General features: G+C 33.3%; 2 protein-coding genes across 2 annotated transcripts; both read left to right on the top strand.

Annotated features, from left to right (window-relative positions):
- Window positions 1-450: 450 nt before the first annotated feature.
- LOC134263156 (protein FAM135A-like) lies at window positions 451-14,682 on the top strand (the record flags this gene model as incomplete). The annotated part of the gene is made up of 5 exons (XM_062745466.1): window positions 451-648; window positions 13,615-13,694; window positions 13,808-13,887; window positions 14,096-14,235; window positions 14,612-14,682. Coding segments are annotated over exons 2-5 (371 nt in total), but the record flags the coding sequence as incomplete, so codon positions are not given.
- On the top strand, window positions 3,279-5,709 carry LOC134263157 (uncharacterized). Its single transcript, XM_062745468.1, has 5 exons — window positions 3,279-3,720; window positions 3,859-4,036; window positions 4,238-4,311; window positions 4,639-5,428; window positions 5,550-5,709. The coding sequence occupies exons 1-5, from the start codon at window positions 3,279-3,281 to the stop codon at window positions 5,707-5,709; spliced, it is 1,644 nt and encodes a 547-aa protein (XP_062601452.1).
- Window positions 14,683-15,153: the final 471 nt, after the last annotated feature.

Here is a 15,153-nt window from a genome sequence, read left to right as displayed (position 1 = left end):
GTTATCTAAAAATACACCTAAATACTAATATTACTTCACACATGTTTTTGTCTCAATTTTGACTCCATTGCAGAATAGCGAAAAAGATTCTAGATTCGGACGATGTTTCCGTCGAGGACCAAATAATATGCTCTCGGTTTTACCAGGGACCTATATACTAAGTATAGTATATAGGTCCCTGGTTTAACCCAGATGGAGAGACAATTTTTTATCAACTAATCAATCTTGACAGTGTTCTAACAAACAAGAGAGATTTTTAGAAATAACATCTGGATCTTTATGGGAAAAAGGTATAGCGGTATCATCAGCATATAAAAGTACTTTACAAAAAAACATTTATTTATTAAGGCTCTGTTTATTACTTTGTTCTTGTAAATAAAAGATATGAAATGTTCTTGTTAATAATTTATATGTCTAGTTATTTATTCATTTGTTTATTAATTTTACTGAATTTTTTTATTTCCAGGGACGTATTTTAGGGTTGGGATCGACATACAGAATGTCTTTTTCCAAGGCGCATGCGTTCAGTTGACGGAAGTACAAAAATGTCGTAGAGATTGTTGTTAATGTTTTCAAGTGATTAAAAAACAAGAATACTTAAATGTAAATATCTGGGATTGTACATCAGAAGAATTTTCGAAATCATTTGTAAGTGGTGTTTAAGTTAATGAAATGTTTTAAAGCAAGTGTAACCCTTTCATTTAGGTGTAGTTAATGAAGGTGAAGGTGTTGAGGCCATCCTTTAGGCATGGCAAAGGATTTTTTCATAAAACAAAAACCACAATTATATTTACATAGTTTGATTACTTTACCTTTTACAAATCAGGTACAGCTTATTTGAACTTCATATCTCTTCAAATAAAAAAGTTACAGCATTGGAATGTGACTAACCCCCTGTCAGATGTCATGTTTATATTTTAGAAAAATGTCCATGGAGTATGGCACTCTTTATACCTCAAGAAAAAAATTAGAAATTGACATTATTTGTCAAGCGCCATTGGAAGTGTTAGGATAGGCGTCGGGGACTGATGCACTTTCATGATTTCCACAGTACTCACTTTATAAGTCCATATTATGTTCCCAAAACAACAGTTGTGATTAAATTGCATTCTCTCGGTTAACCTTTACTTTTTTTTTTATCTTATTCTTTGCCTTTTGTAGTGTGTAAGTGTTTTCTGAAAATGCTTATCCAAGTGAATTTAAATCTTTTAAGGCATGTTATGTAGATATCCTCATGGAAGGTCATTTGACCCACATGTGCATGCATGTACAATGTATTTGAAGGCGCGTGCAATGAGTGATATGACTGACATACCTATATAGCCATATAACTTTCATATTTTTCTATGAAATGCTCTGAATCTCATGACATAAAGATATAGATTACTTGTGTAGTCAAGGTGACACAGTAAAATTAGCATGCACTTGTGTGCATCATTGCATGCTTGTGCACGTCCCTTTGAATGGCTAAAACAAATATCTCAATATCTTCTGTGTGTGATTTTTTTTTGACAAAATACCTGGTACTTTGAAAATTATGATATAGGTATACCGTATAATCATATATATATATATATTAAAAAGTTTTACAAGATGTTTTATGTGGAAATTCTAGAAAAAAATGTGCTGCAGCTATTCTATTATATGGCATATAAATGTAACTTCTAGAGTTTTTCAACAAAACATAAAGAAATTTATAACATGTATAGCATATATAGAAAGGTATAATAAGCTCCTAAATTATGCTACAAAAAGTTGAGTGCACCTGACATGCCTGCATGAGTGCCTAATTAGTTTCTGATTGTTAATATTTATGTTGTTGAATGATTTAACTTTCACGTATGCTTTCAGGAAAATTCTTTGAAATTTAAATTAAAATTAAAAAGAAATTTTCAAAAAGTTATAATATGACATTTTATCGTATTTATGACACAATTTATGAGACAACATTCCTGATAATTCTCAAAATCATAAGCATGCATGTGTACTCAAATTTGATTTGCTTATGCTTTTGGTGCTTTATATGCATTGTTATTTCCCCAAAATACTTTCCAAAATCTGTCAATTGAAAGACTTAAAATTTTGCTGAATATAATGAATCTAAAAGAGAATGGAACCCCAAAATATTTTTAAAAATCCTTCACATTATTTTTACTGAACCAGATATGTAATAAATAACTAAAACATTTTAATCCATTTATTTTATAAATTTATATAGTTGACCACTTTAATTCTTTAGCTTCCAGCTGTGGATCTCTAGAAATCTATAAATTGAAAGTAAAGGAGAATCAGCTAGCTGATTTTTTCTCCATATTATGATAATTTATTTATTTATCTGTATCCATGATTAAAGATGATAATCTCAACTTGGATCCGTGCCTTGTGGTAAAGGACAATAAACTAAATTTCATTGTAACGTTTTGTAATCTACCAGAACATTAAAAGCAAGTAATTTATATCAAATAATAAATTTTAATCTTGTTAAACCAATATAATATTAGTTCTTTTTAAATAATTCAGCGATTTTTACATGTACCGTACGTACTATGAATGTACTGAGGCGTGAATCGAAAACGAGGCTTGGACAAGTTGCGATGTAGATATGTTAAAAAAAACGTTTCTTTCTTGTGAATACGGGTACAGATCGCTATATCTTTTCATGAAAAAGAACTAGAAAATAATATTTTTAAAAATAGTGTCAGATTGAATGGCGTATTAAAACTGACAAAATTTCTACCGCATATTTTACTTTTTGGTTGGGTGTCATTTATTTAATTTTCACGCTTAAAAACATAAAAAATAAAAATACGCAAGCTATAATACCTCTTCTAAGTTTATATCTTTATAAAGACGCATTCTGTTACGTTCAGGCTCAGAAAACTGCCGTAACATTTATACCACTTTTACATTGCCCGCCATTAAAAAATATACGAAAACGCGAGGACGTTTTTGTCACAACAAAACAGAGTTACGCGCCCTTTGCTTTACCGTGCCTACATCCTTAAAAAATTTTTTTTTTGCGGTAACGCGCCTCATCATTTTAGGTGTGGGTAGGTAGGTAGGCTTATTTTTTTTTTTTGAGACAAAAAGTCAGAATTAAATTTCGATTAGATAGAGGTACATGTATTAAGGGTCATAAATACTCTGATAAGCGAGATAACTCGCACAAAATTCTTCTCCGTTTTTATCAGAATTCCGTTTTTACCGACCGAAATTTTTGTAGTCTATGTGGAACTCTTTTGTATTTAGAGATGAAAAAATAACGCGCGTTGTTAGTGATGGAAGGTAGGAAAAGATTCAAGAATGGCAGGTTCAAAGTAATGAAAAAGAACAATGTGGAGACTGATATAAACAATAATAATGTTGATTGTGGGTCAGATAATGCACATGTAACATTGTGTGAGTCAGAACCAGCTTGCCAGAGTAAATCTTGCGCTGAATCTTCCACGGACGCCAAAGAAGTTGATAGTGAATATGTTCTGCATGGCAGACGTATTATTGACTTCAAATACTTCGCAGAAATGTTGTTTACGGGCTGCCCCTCATGTAAAAAGCCATTACATCTTGTAAATGTTGTAAAGGAGAGAAAATATGGCTTAGCGAGTATTTTTTACATCAAATGTGAATGTGGTGAAGTTACATCAGTGGCGACTGGCCGTAGACAGAATGATGAGAAAAATGGCCAAGGATCTTTTCATATTAATACTAAACTTGGAGTTGGTAGGTAATACTTAAATGTATTGTTGTTATCATAAGTTTTTATATGTAAAACATTTTATGCATATATATTCTATGCAAGTGCACTTTTCCTTATTTTTTAATTAGTGCAGGTACAATTCTATTTTATATTATTTTCAGCTCTTGTTCATGCTGGAATTGGTGAGGCAGCCATTTCAAGAATTTTTGCCACCCTCAATATTCCATGTATCAGCCCAAAAAGTTTAAAAAAGCAAGAGAGAAAAGCAGGATCTGCAATTGAAAAAATAGCCAATGAATCATGTGATAATGCCCTAGCACAAGAAGCAGAACAGTCAAGGTTTGCAAACATTTCTTTTCTCAATTATAAATTGTAGATGTATATTCACTGTTTTGTAGATCATATATATGGTTTTTTTTAAAATACTAATCATGCATGCGTGTCTTATTGTGCATACAGACTTATGATTAATGTCTTTTATATAATGATTGACAATCTACCTGTATAAAATGTAAATAAAATTATACTTTTATATTGTAGCAATGGTCTTGTCCTGTCATATGATGCAGGTTGGCAGAAACGCGGCAGTGGAAGAAATTATAGTAGTCTTTCTGGTATGTAAATCTGACGTAAATTTTGAAATAGAAAAGGGCGTGCAGTAGAAATTGCCTGTAGACATTATGGATAATGGAAAATACTTTCAGGAATCAAGTTGTTCAAAAATAGACACTATATAAAGAAGATAACAAAGAAATTGAATGGAGTCAAGCTCCTGTAAAAATAATTACGACTCTATATAAAACTATGGAAAATCAGACTGTACACGGGCAGCGTCGGTAACGCCAAGAACGATAACTCTTATAAACCCTAGGTGTCTCCACTACAATGAAAATAAAAATTAACAATATTGTAAGAACTAATTCACTCTTATAAAATTTCAGGTCATGGATCAATGTTTGGTTTGGAAACAAAGAAATTGGTGGGATTTAGTGTAAAGAACAAGACTTGTAGAAAGTGTGATATAGCATTCAGGAAAGGAGAAATTGCCTCCCCCCATGATTGCAGAAAAAACTGGGATGGCAGCTCTAAAGCCATGGAACCAGCAATGGCCGTGGACATTCTAAATAACATCAAAGAGAAAGGACATCAGGTGAGAACTATAGTAATGGATGATGATGCAACAACAATAGCAAAAATAAGGAGAGAAGTAGATGAATCCATTCACAAATCTAGTGACAGGAACCACACTGTGAAGAACTTTACAAATACTCTATACACAGTACAGAAAGATAAAAAACTACACAAGGTGCTCAGTTCAAAGACAATTAATCACATCAAGAAATGTTTCTGTTATGCCTTAGCTTCTAACAAAGATAGCCCATCAACTTTGAGAGATAACCTGCTGGCCATACCACATCATTTGTATGGTGACCATCAAAAGTGCAGTGAGACATGGTGCAGATATCTTCAAAGGCCAGATAAATACATTCCAAAGAACCTCCCATACGGAAAGTACTTATCAGATAAGGAATTGTTCACTGAACTGAATCAGATCTTCACACAGTATTCAGAAATTGCTGATAAGCTCTCAACCCTGGAAAGTACTCAACGTAACGAGAACTTCAACCAAATGGTTGCACACAAAAATCCAAAAAACAGATGCTATTCAACATCAGAGAGTACATCTGTTAGAGTAGCAGCAGCTGTGTGTCAACAGAACATGGGGGAGCAGTATGTACTTCAGGTAAGAAAGTATACCTATAATTGCATAATGTGCATGCAGAAAGGAAAAATGTGAAATAAACATAATTTTTGTATTTTACAATATTTATATATTTATTCATCATTGTAGGCTAATGAAGAATTGGGACTTTCCCCTGGTAGAGAAACCCAAGTCTATGTTGAACGAAGACAAAAGAAAAGACAAAGGGAAGAAAGTGAAATGCAATCACGTGCATTTAAAAGGAAATGCGCTGAGAGGAAAGGGACAAAGCACTCAAAAGCAGACATAATGGAAATGAGGGAAGGTGTGACATATCAGCCAGGCATCGATCCTGCAGGATTTCCAACAGCATCAGTTGAAACAATCCCCCCTCCCCCTCCAGCAGTAATCCAAATGCCTTTACCATCTGATGATTACACCAGAGTTTATTTTGATCTTGAAACAACTGGCTTAGGTATACTTGATCAATACATGTAAAATATAGTGATATCTGAAATCTGATGTGAACTATTTATTAGTCTGATTTCATGAGTACATGTATGCTTTACTGTATTATTTTTTACAGGAGTTGCAGACATAGTCCAGATTGCTGCAGTCCATAATGAAATGCAGTTTTCAACATATGTGAAGCCAGATATTCCTATATCAGCATCAGCATCAAAAGTAACTGGACTTACATTTGGCGGCACAATTATGTTCAAGTATGGCAGCCCTGTCGCCTGTCTTTCTTTAGAGCATGCGCTACGCAACTTTCAATGTTGACTTCATTCATTGAAAAATCCTATTTTATTTGCTCATAACTGTAGAAAGTTTGACAGTTTAGTATTTTGTAGAGCAATGCAAAAGGTGCCCACAGTTGATGTAAAGAGAAGTTTCTGTGGGTTTTGTGACACTTTGGAGTTCTTCAGAAAATCACTCCCAGAGCGACAAAAGTTTTCCTTAGAAAGCCTGGTATCGAGCATTTTGAACATCACCTACAATGCTCATGATGCTCTGGAGGACTGCAAAGTGTTGCAACAACTCACGGAACTTCCAGTCCATGAAGTTCAGAGTAATTTTTTGAAATATACATTTACTGTTGAAAGTTGTTTTGATATTTTATATCTCCAATGTAGCAGTAAGTTAAACTTCGAGTCTTTGTCAATGCTTGTTGCAAACCATGTTGTTTCAGAAAACATAGCAAAGAAAATTTCTTCATCAGGCCTGTCTTTTCATCATTTAGAATTGGCATTCAACAGAAGTGGTCATGACGGTATATACAACCTTTTTACAGAGAAAAAAAATGGTCATGCACGTGTAACAAATAGGAAAAACATTATATCTGCTGTGTCTTTGTTTTTCAAAGGGAGGTAACTCTTAAAAACAAACGAAAATTTTCAATGTAGAATTTTTGACAAATTTATTGTGACAAAAAAAGCATCGCTACCCTATGTTTTGTTTGTTGTTTTATATTCAGTTGACACTATATATTGTTGTTATATATGTTATATATTTTTAATTTGATTCTCTGACAATAAATTGTTATATTTTGTAAGTAGTGTTTGATTTTTCTTCATAATATGATTAACTTGATTAATAATTCTTGAAGAAAGTAGTATCGCAAGAGGCATCTAAAAGTATACCATGTTAACTGGATAGTATTCTGCTTAATGAAAATGTATATCAGAAGAGTGTAAAAAAAGTTGCATATTTTTGAGCAGAGTATTAATGAACCTTAACTATGTCTTAGATTTCACTTTAAGTTACTAATCAAACAAGAAAATTAAGGCATTCTTAATGAATCCAATCTTTTATTGTTCAAATATCAGAACACATCAGTTCTTTTTTAAAAACGGCGTCTACAGGTGCAATGGGGATGTAAAAAAATGTCAATAGGATAAAATTAGAAAATGGATATGTAAAAAAAAAAAAAAAAAAAAAAATTTTTGAACCCATAAAAAAAATCCAGTAGGGTGGATTTTGGTGAGTCGGTCGCGTTACCGCAAAAAAACAATTTTTTAAGGATGGCCTGACAACTTCAGTGTATGCAAGTGTTGCCACTTTAAAACGAAATAATTAATTGATATTATAGCCACTGTAAGTGGTTTGTTTGCAAATTTCCCAAGTTTTTATGTATCACTTTTAAAAAAATTAAACTAGGTATTGTTTTTTTCTCAACTATTTATTTTGCGAAATCTAAACTTTAATGGCCTGAATGGGGTTTGAACTCAAAATTCTATACCACAACTTGCCACAAGCACTTGTTTTGGAAGTAAATTTTAAACCATAGTAATATATTTGCATATCCACTGCTCTCTCCCACTATGAACCTGCAGGCTTCAACTGCGTTCATAGCACTATAGACGCAACTGCTTCTGCTATGAGTGCAATTGCTCTATCACACTCCTGTAGAACAATCTCTACTGCACTTATACAGTGTGTTGAGAAGTATATATATGAAATGTTTCATGAGAGGAATAAAAATAAGTTTTTAATAATATTCTTTGAAAAAAAGGAAAATCAGAATATTTAAAATTGCTGATTCATATCTTTAAAAAATTTAATTTTGGTCAATGTATTTAATTGTATAATAAAACTTTTTAAAAATTTAGAGAACGGCTATATTTTTATTTTTTCGTATCATGCATATTTGTACAAAGAGCGATAACTCTTCACACTTGGGTAATAACATTCAGAAAGAGAAAATTTAATTTAATAGACCTAGTATATCTACTTCAAGAATGATTTCAGCTATTAAAAATAAATAGAAAAACTAAAAAAAAATTATAGAAAAGCATTTTGGAGTAATAATCATTATAAAAGCATTCTCATTTTTCATCATAGATTTAAATTATTGATTTTTGTCGGAGGGTTTCAATAACGTTGATCGATGACGTCACAACTGCATCAAAACAAAAAAGAAAATGTGACGACGGCGCTGCTTGTATCCAGATAACTGTGTTTGAGAGGGAAATACTTAATAAATTGTTTGTGATTTATTAGAGAAAAGGATCATTGATCAGGTGTAGTGATTTTAAAGCCGTATGTTTTTCATTACTGAAGACAAGAAGCTGCGTCCTTATGTAAGTCAGGATTTCCTCTGATATTCTTGAAAAACTCAAAGAATGCAAATATAAGTAATAAACAACGATTATTCAGTGAACATGGCGTTATGAATAGCAATTGCTCTGCTGGCATATTTTCCATGATGCGCTAGCGCGCATCATGGAATATGCCAGCAGAGCAATTGCTATTCATAACGCCATGTTCACTGAATAACGTTGTTTATTTCTTAAATGTCGAGGTGCAACAGTAACGACGAGCGCAGGTACTGATTTAAATTTCATTTAGATTGGGCTTGTCAAAGTGCACATGACATTCGGTGCGTCTAAGATTCTGACGTCACATGACGTATGCATGTTGCTTTACCAAATTCAAGACTGTGCAGGGCTGATTTTAATGAAAAAACTGTTTTATTTTTTGCAATAAATTCATTAAATCAAGGCAAGTTTATTATTCGTTTAACTTTTTGCTGTTATTCTTGCGAAAATGCTGCTTTAGCTTTTTTGTTCGAAGCAATGCATTGTGAGTCCAAGGTTACTGCATGCGGGAAAAATTCTATCAAATGGATGTTCAGTAGTCCAAATTTTCCCGTCCGACATCACCCATGCATTGTCATTAGAGCTCGCAGTGATGAGAGTCACTTCATGATCCTTGCTATAATAACAGAAACCTGTATACTAAGGGGAGAGGCAACTCCTTCATTGCCATGTTTATTTACCAGAAATATAATATAATTTACATAATTACCAGGGTTCGACACTAACATTTTTAGGCTTTGGTCCTGCCGGACTAGTGCTTCTTTACTTTTACTAGTCCGCGGGCAATTTAATTAGTCCGTCAAAAATAAAAATAATTTAATAGAATTAAAGTTGCAATGTACTTTTTATAATTTTTCGAAATAAACAAAGCATTTACATGAAATGTATATATCAAGAATTCGTTGAAATCACACAATCAGGAACTACGATCGTATTCGGGATCTCATTCGATTACATCATCTAAACATCTGACATCTTTCTTTGTGATCGCTAAAATATTTAATTTCATTCCAAGGAGTCCTTAAATTAAGCGCTGAATTGACTCAGAATTACCAAACTTCCCGCCAAGAAGCTACAAAGTTAAAAATAATTACGGGGTTTTCCAGTGAAAGTTGTCGAAAATTTGAACATCGGTAAATTCTTTTTTTTCCCCACAAAACTTTATTAGTCCATTCGGACTAATTAGTTACAATTTTTATTAGTCCGAATGAAAATGTGTTAGTCTGAGACTAACGGACTAACGTTAATGTCGAACCCTGATTACATGTAAATGATATTGTTTATCGAGATTAGAACATACAGTTTCTTGGTAGTATTAGACTTTCCACTTGGCCTTGGCCAGCAGAGTTTTGATGCTGTTTACAGAGATAACAAAGACATGCATGCCATATATGGTTGTGTAGATAAATTACCGTAGAAGAAAATGGTAATAAAAACTTTTTCAGTGCATTTCCTATGAAAGTGAAAGGAGGTATAGTTGAAAGTTGGCATGAGAAACTTGCATAGCCACAAGAAACAAAGGGCATGTAAATCCAGAGATTTAAGCATCAAAATATACTTTTTTGTTTTGACTTGAATGGTTGATTCTTACAACAGACATTAAATTTACATTTGTGATTAAATTACACTGTGTAAAAAAAAGTAACAATGACTTTGAAAATGCTTGTTTAAAACATTTATACTTGACTTTAATCCTACTAAATCTATTCTCACTAAATAGTCACGTGTCATATCTAACTTTGTATGAATGTAATCTTAAAAAAATCCAAGGTTTTAAGTTCATTTTTAAGCTCACCTCGACGAAGTCGTGATGAGCTTATGCTATACCCCCGGCGTTGGCGTCGGCGTCCCAGGTTAAAGTTTTAGGAGCAAGTCCATTCCCAAGTAACTATAAGCCCTACCTGAACCAAACTTGCATGGATGATGCATCTAGGGATGTACACTACCAGACTTGCTTCGGATGCTGGATCTGACCTACATTTTCCAGATGAGTGACCAGGTTAAAGTTTTTGGAGCAGGTCTATTCCCAAGGAACTATAAGCCCTACCTGGACCAAACTTGCATGGATGATGCATCTAGGAAAGGACACTACAAAACTTGCTTCGGTTGCTGGATCTGACCTACATTTTCCAGATGAGTGACCAGGTTAAAATTTTTGGAGCAGGTCCATTTCACAGTAACTATAAGCCCTACCTGGACCAAACTTGCATGGATGATGCATCTAGGGATGGACATTACCAGACTTGCTTCGGAAGCTTAATCTGACCTTCATTTTCATTCCCAAGTAACTATAAGCCCTACCTGAACCAAACTTGCATGGATGATGTATCTAGGGATATTCACTACAAGACTAGCTTCAGGTGCTGGATCTGACCTATTTCATTTTCATTCCCAAGTAACTATAAGCCCTAGCTAAACCAAACTTGCATGGATGATGTATATCTAGGTATGGACACTACCAGACTTGCTTCGGATGCTGGATCTGACCTACATTTTCATTCCCAAGTAACTATAAGCCCTAGATAAACCAAACTTGCATGGATGATGCATCTAAGGATGGACACTATCAGACTTGCTTCGGATGCTGGATCTTACCTTTATTTTCCATACAAGAGACCAGGTTTAAGTTTTGGGAACAGATCAATCCAAATGAACTTGAAGTCCTTGATATCTGCAGTATTAACAGTTATGAATATTTGTTTACACTATACATGTTTTTCCTGCTACACGCGTAGAAATGTGTATATGCCATGTAAGGGGTTAAACACAACTTGCAAGAATATTGTTGTGATGAATACTAAATATTAAGAAAATATGATGTGAGATTTGCATTACTTAAATTGATAACATTCATTGAGGTGAGCTTTGTAATCTTTGATTACCTATGTTTAATTATGTCAAAATATATTTATAAGACATTGAATGAACTAGAATTACAGTGGACCTTCAGATATCCGGACGCCAGATATCCGGATGCTTCAGTATCCGGACGCTTTTTCATCGGAACAAAAATTTTAAAATGTTATTCTATCTTGTTTAACTGATGATTCAGATATCCGGATGCTTCACATATCCGGACAAATTGACTGGGAACCAAAGCGTCCGGATAAATGAAGGTCCACTGTATACACAAGATCCACTACAGTAGAACTTGGTCATAATGAAGTCACAGGGACCCAAGAAATTAATTCACTATATCCATAATTCGTTATATCCGTAAAAAGAATTCATTAGATTAATATAGCTGGGGCTCCAAGGTTACTTTGTTAAATCTGTAAATTTACAATATTTGTGTTTGTACTAAATGAGTTTTACTGCATCAGGTAGAGGGATATAAAGCACTGAAAACTTTTTTATCCAGTTTACTGGAATTGAAAATAAAGAATTTACCTATTGCCAAAAAACAAAACCAAAAATAATTGGCAGTGCACTTAGGAAAAGTAAGAAAGGGCAACTTTCTTCATGATGAAGTGCTAATTAACAAATAAAATTCACTATAATTTATTGGATGCCTGCAAGCTGCTTCATATTTAAATACTACAGCAATTGGGATAAATTTGAGGAAAGTTTCGTTTATATTCAATGGATATAAAAGTACTTACAAAACAAGTTGTTTTCCTCATAACCTAATAATTCTTTGTCTGTCACTGTGTATGAACAAATTCATTGTGGACAGATGACTTTTTAGGCCCCCCTTGAAGGGAGGGCATATTACATTGCTGCTTTCTGTTGGTCAGTCTGTCTGTCTGTTGGTCCACAAAAAGATTCCGTTCAATTTCTTTACAGAGGTTGCACATACTGATTCATAAAGGAAATTTGGTATACAGATGTTTCATAAGAATATCCGTCAAATTTTGGTGTGGGTACCTCTGGCAATTTTTGAAAGAGTTATGCCCCTTGAATTAAAAAAATTCCCAATTATTTGCAGTTTTCCTTCATTTTCTTCACATGTATGTACAGATGGGGAGGGGTGCATATGTGTTTTACAAACCTCTTTTGTTTCAACTGTATCATCTCACTTTTTGAAAAATTACAGTTTTGTAATAACACTATTCTCTTGTTGTCCATTGTTGTCTTGACAAAATGCTCTATTGCTCAAAAGGTTGTTAAAAATAAACTTTTTTCAATGTGAGGAAATACAAAGTTGACATATCAGATCAAAAAAAGAAGATAAACTTTTTTTTTTATCCTATGTCACGTTTTAATACCTCGTGTAAAATGAAAGTACTTTTTATCCAGGGATAATTGAAGTTTCCAAGATTGACATATGTAAAATTTCTGAGGTAGATCAAGTTACTTGAGAGATTATGTATGTATCATTCAGTTTACTACACGGTTCTTCAAAGTTGTCTTGAGAGAAAAGTGCATCCCAATTTTTTTTTTTTTATCTTTAAACATGATAGAGTACTTACATTGTTTACTTAAGTAGTAATGATTATATTCTATTGAAAATGTGTGAACAGATAGACAGAAGGATATTGATAGTGCTATAGCACTTAGCCTGGTGTGAGACATATTGATAGGCTTGTTATGGTGATATATACAGTGGACCCTCATTTATCCGGACGCTTTGGTTCCCAGTCAATTTGTCCGGATATGTGAAGCATCCGGATATCTGAATCACCAGTTAAACAAGACAGAATAACATTTTAAAATTTCGTTCCGATTAAAAATCGTCCGGATACTGAAGCATCCGGATATCTGGCGTCCGGATATCTGAAGGTCCACTGTATATAAACCATATTGATTTTTTTCTTGTCATAATTCTTAGAGAACTCAATTTTGCTCCCAACAGAAACCAAAGCTATTTGAGACAGACTGTTGGTAATATTTTTTTTTTACCTTATTTTCTTTTTTTAATAATGTTTATTGTCAGAGTTGCTGATGTTGCAGTGTGCATATAAGGTCACTTTGTGATATAGAGGAATTTTGAGACTCTCCCCTTCATAATTTTGTGTAAAACATTTAAAGTGGTCGATAACCATACTGGATTACACTGTCCCTGATTTTAGACTCAATTCACTTGCAACTGATTGACAGTGTAACCTGTATAATCAGAATGTTTATAATTTAAATTACCAGAGAGTTAAAATGTCTAATTTTTTCTATTATAGATGATGTGTGAGCTACAAGCCACACTGGAGTTCTCCCTAGAATTCAACAAGTTCTTCAATGTAGACTTGTTCCAGCGTGGGTAAGTATAATACTGTGTTATATTTCTATATTTTAATAATGTAGATCAATTTATGTAATTGTATTAAATGCTTAATAATAAATATATTCCAGTGCATGTGTTCTTTTGATCAGGTATTATCAAGTACGAGCCACTTTGAAGACTTCACCTAAACTACCAGCTAAAATTGAGGTGACTTTGCCCAAAGCTTCAGGTAATGATGATGACTAACTTTGATGCATTTAATTTTAATGTAGCTAAGAAATGATTTGGTGCACATCAAAGTACATTTTGGCATGTGGGTACTTTTAGCAATCAGACTTCTCTGAGTTTTAATTAAAGACACAAGAAAAATGTTTTACTACCTGGCATGTTTTATAGGCATTGATCTGTTATCTTTTTCTATTTTAATTATTTTTTAGATGAAAGCTACATATTGCCGTCCTGTGTGGTTAATGGTACAGCCATCACCAAGACATTCCAGATTCTGTATCGAAATGAAGATGTGGCAATTAACGACCTTATTTTGTACCGGCTTCACACATTGGTCGATGCCAACAAGGTAGCGATTATAGTTAAATATCTGAAGTGCTTCCTCTTATGAATATTTGTTGATCTGTTATGTAAAGGTTTATCATAGTGACTGATTAACACAATAAGAGAAGGTTATTGGGTACAGGAGAAAATCAATAATAGATGTAGTTTTCATGGTTAATCACTCAGGAAGATGTTTGATACATCTCAAATTTTTATTAGTGGGAGGTTAATGTAATAAATATTGTATTTAAATATTTTGTGTAACATACTCAATTAGCTGCAAGAAAATAACACCAATTAAAGAAAATAGTGACAGTCATACCTAAAAATGATGATTTTTGTATTGTAAGCATGTGCAACTTCCAGAATTATGCATGATTTTGTTGATTGTTCTGTTTCAGATAGAGGAAACTCTAGATAAAGCAGACATACAAGTTGTTCTGGATTTATGGTTTTCTGAGGAGGATGGGGGGTAAGCTAAATGCCACAGTGACTGGCTTATTATTTAGTGTCTCACAGCATTTGTGTCATGCTTGACTGTCATGGTTGTGTTTTATGAATTAAATATAAATCAGATGGGAAATAATTTTGTGGGATAGGAAATATTAGTCAAACATACAGCCGACTCACTGCCTTGTACATACTTTTCCAGTCTGACGAGTCTGTCATACATTTCATTTTTTAAATAAAAAGATAAATGTCAGAAATAATTGATTCATTTTTCTTTTGAAAGTAGAACAGGTAATAAGAATCAGAATCTTCTACCTTAGTGCTCATCGATTTTTTATTATACAGTGAAACTTGTATAATCTGTATGTCATGTATTCCAAAATCTTGTCTTATAAAGCATGTTAACTTGAAGTCCCTTTTAGTAATTTCAGTTGTTTCAGATGTTGTCTAATCTAGCTGGTTTTTTTTATGGAACCTATAATGCCGGTGTCAT

The sequence above is a fragment of the Saccostrea cucullata genome, unplaced genomic scaffold (assembly GCF_032062105.1).
Source record: "Saccostrea cucullata isolate Sc308-1 unplaced genomic scaffold, CSIRO_AGI_Scuc_v1 ctg5421, whole genome shotgun sequence".
In the NCBI taxonomy this organism is placed as follows: Eukaryota; Metazoa; Mollusca; class Bivalvia; order Ostreida; family Ostreidae; genus Saccostrea; species Saccostrea cuccullata.
This window is presented reverse-complemented; position numbering and strand designations above follow the sequence as displayed.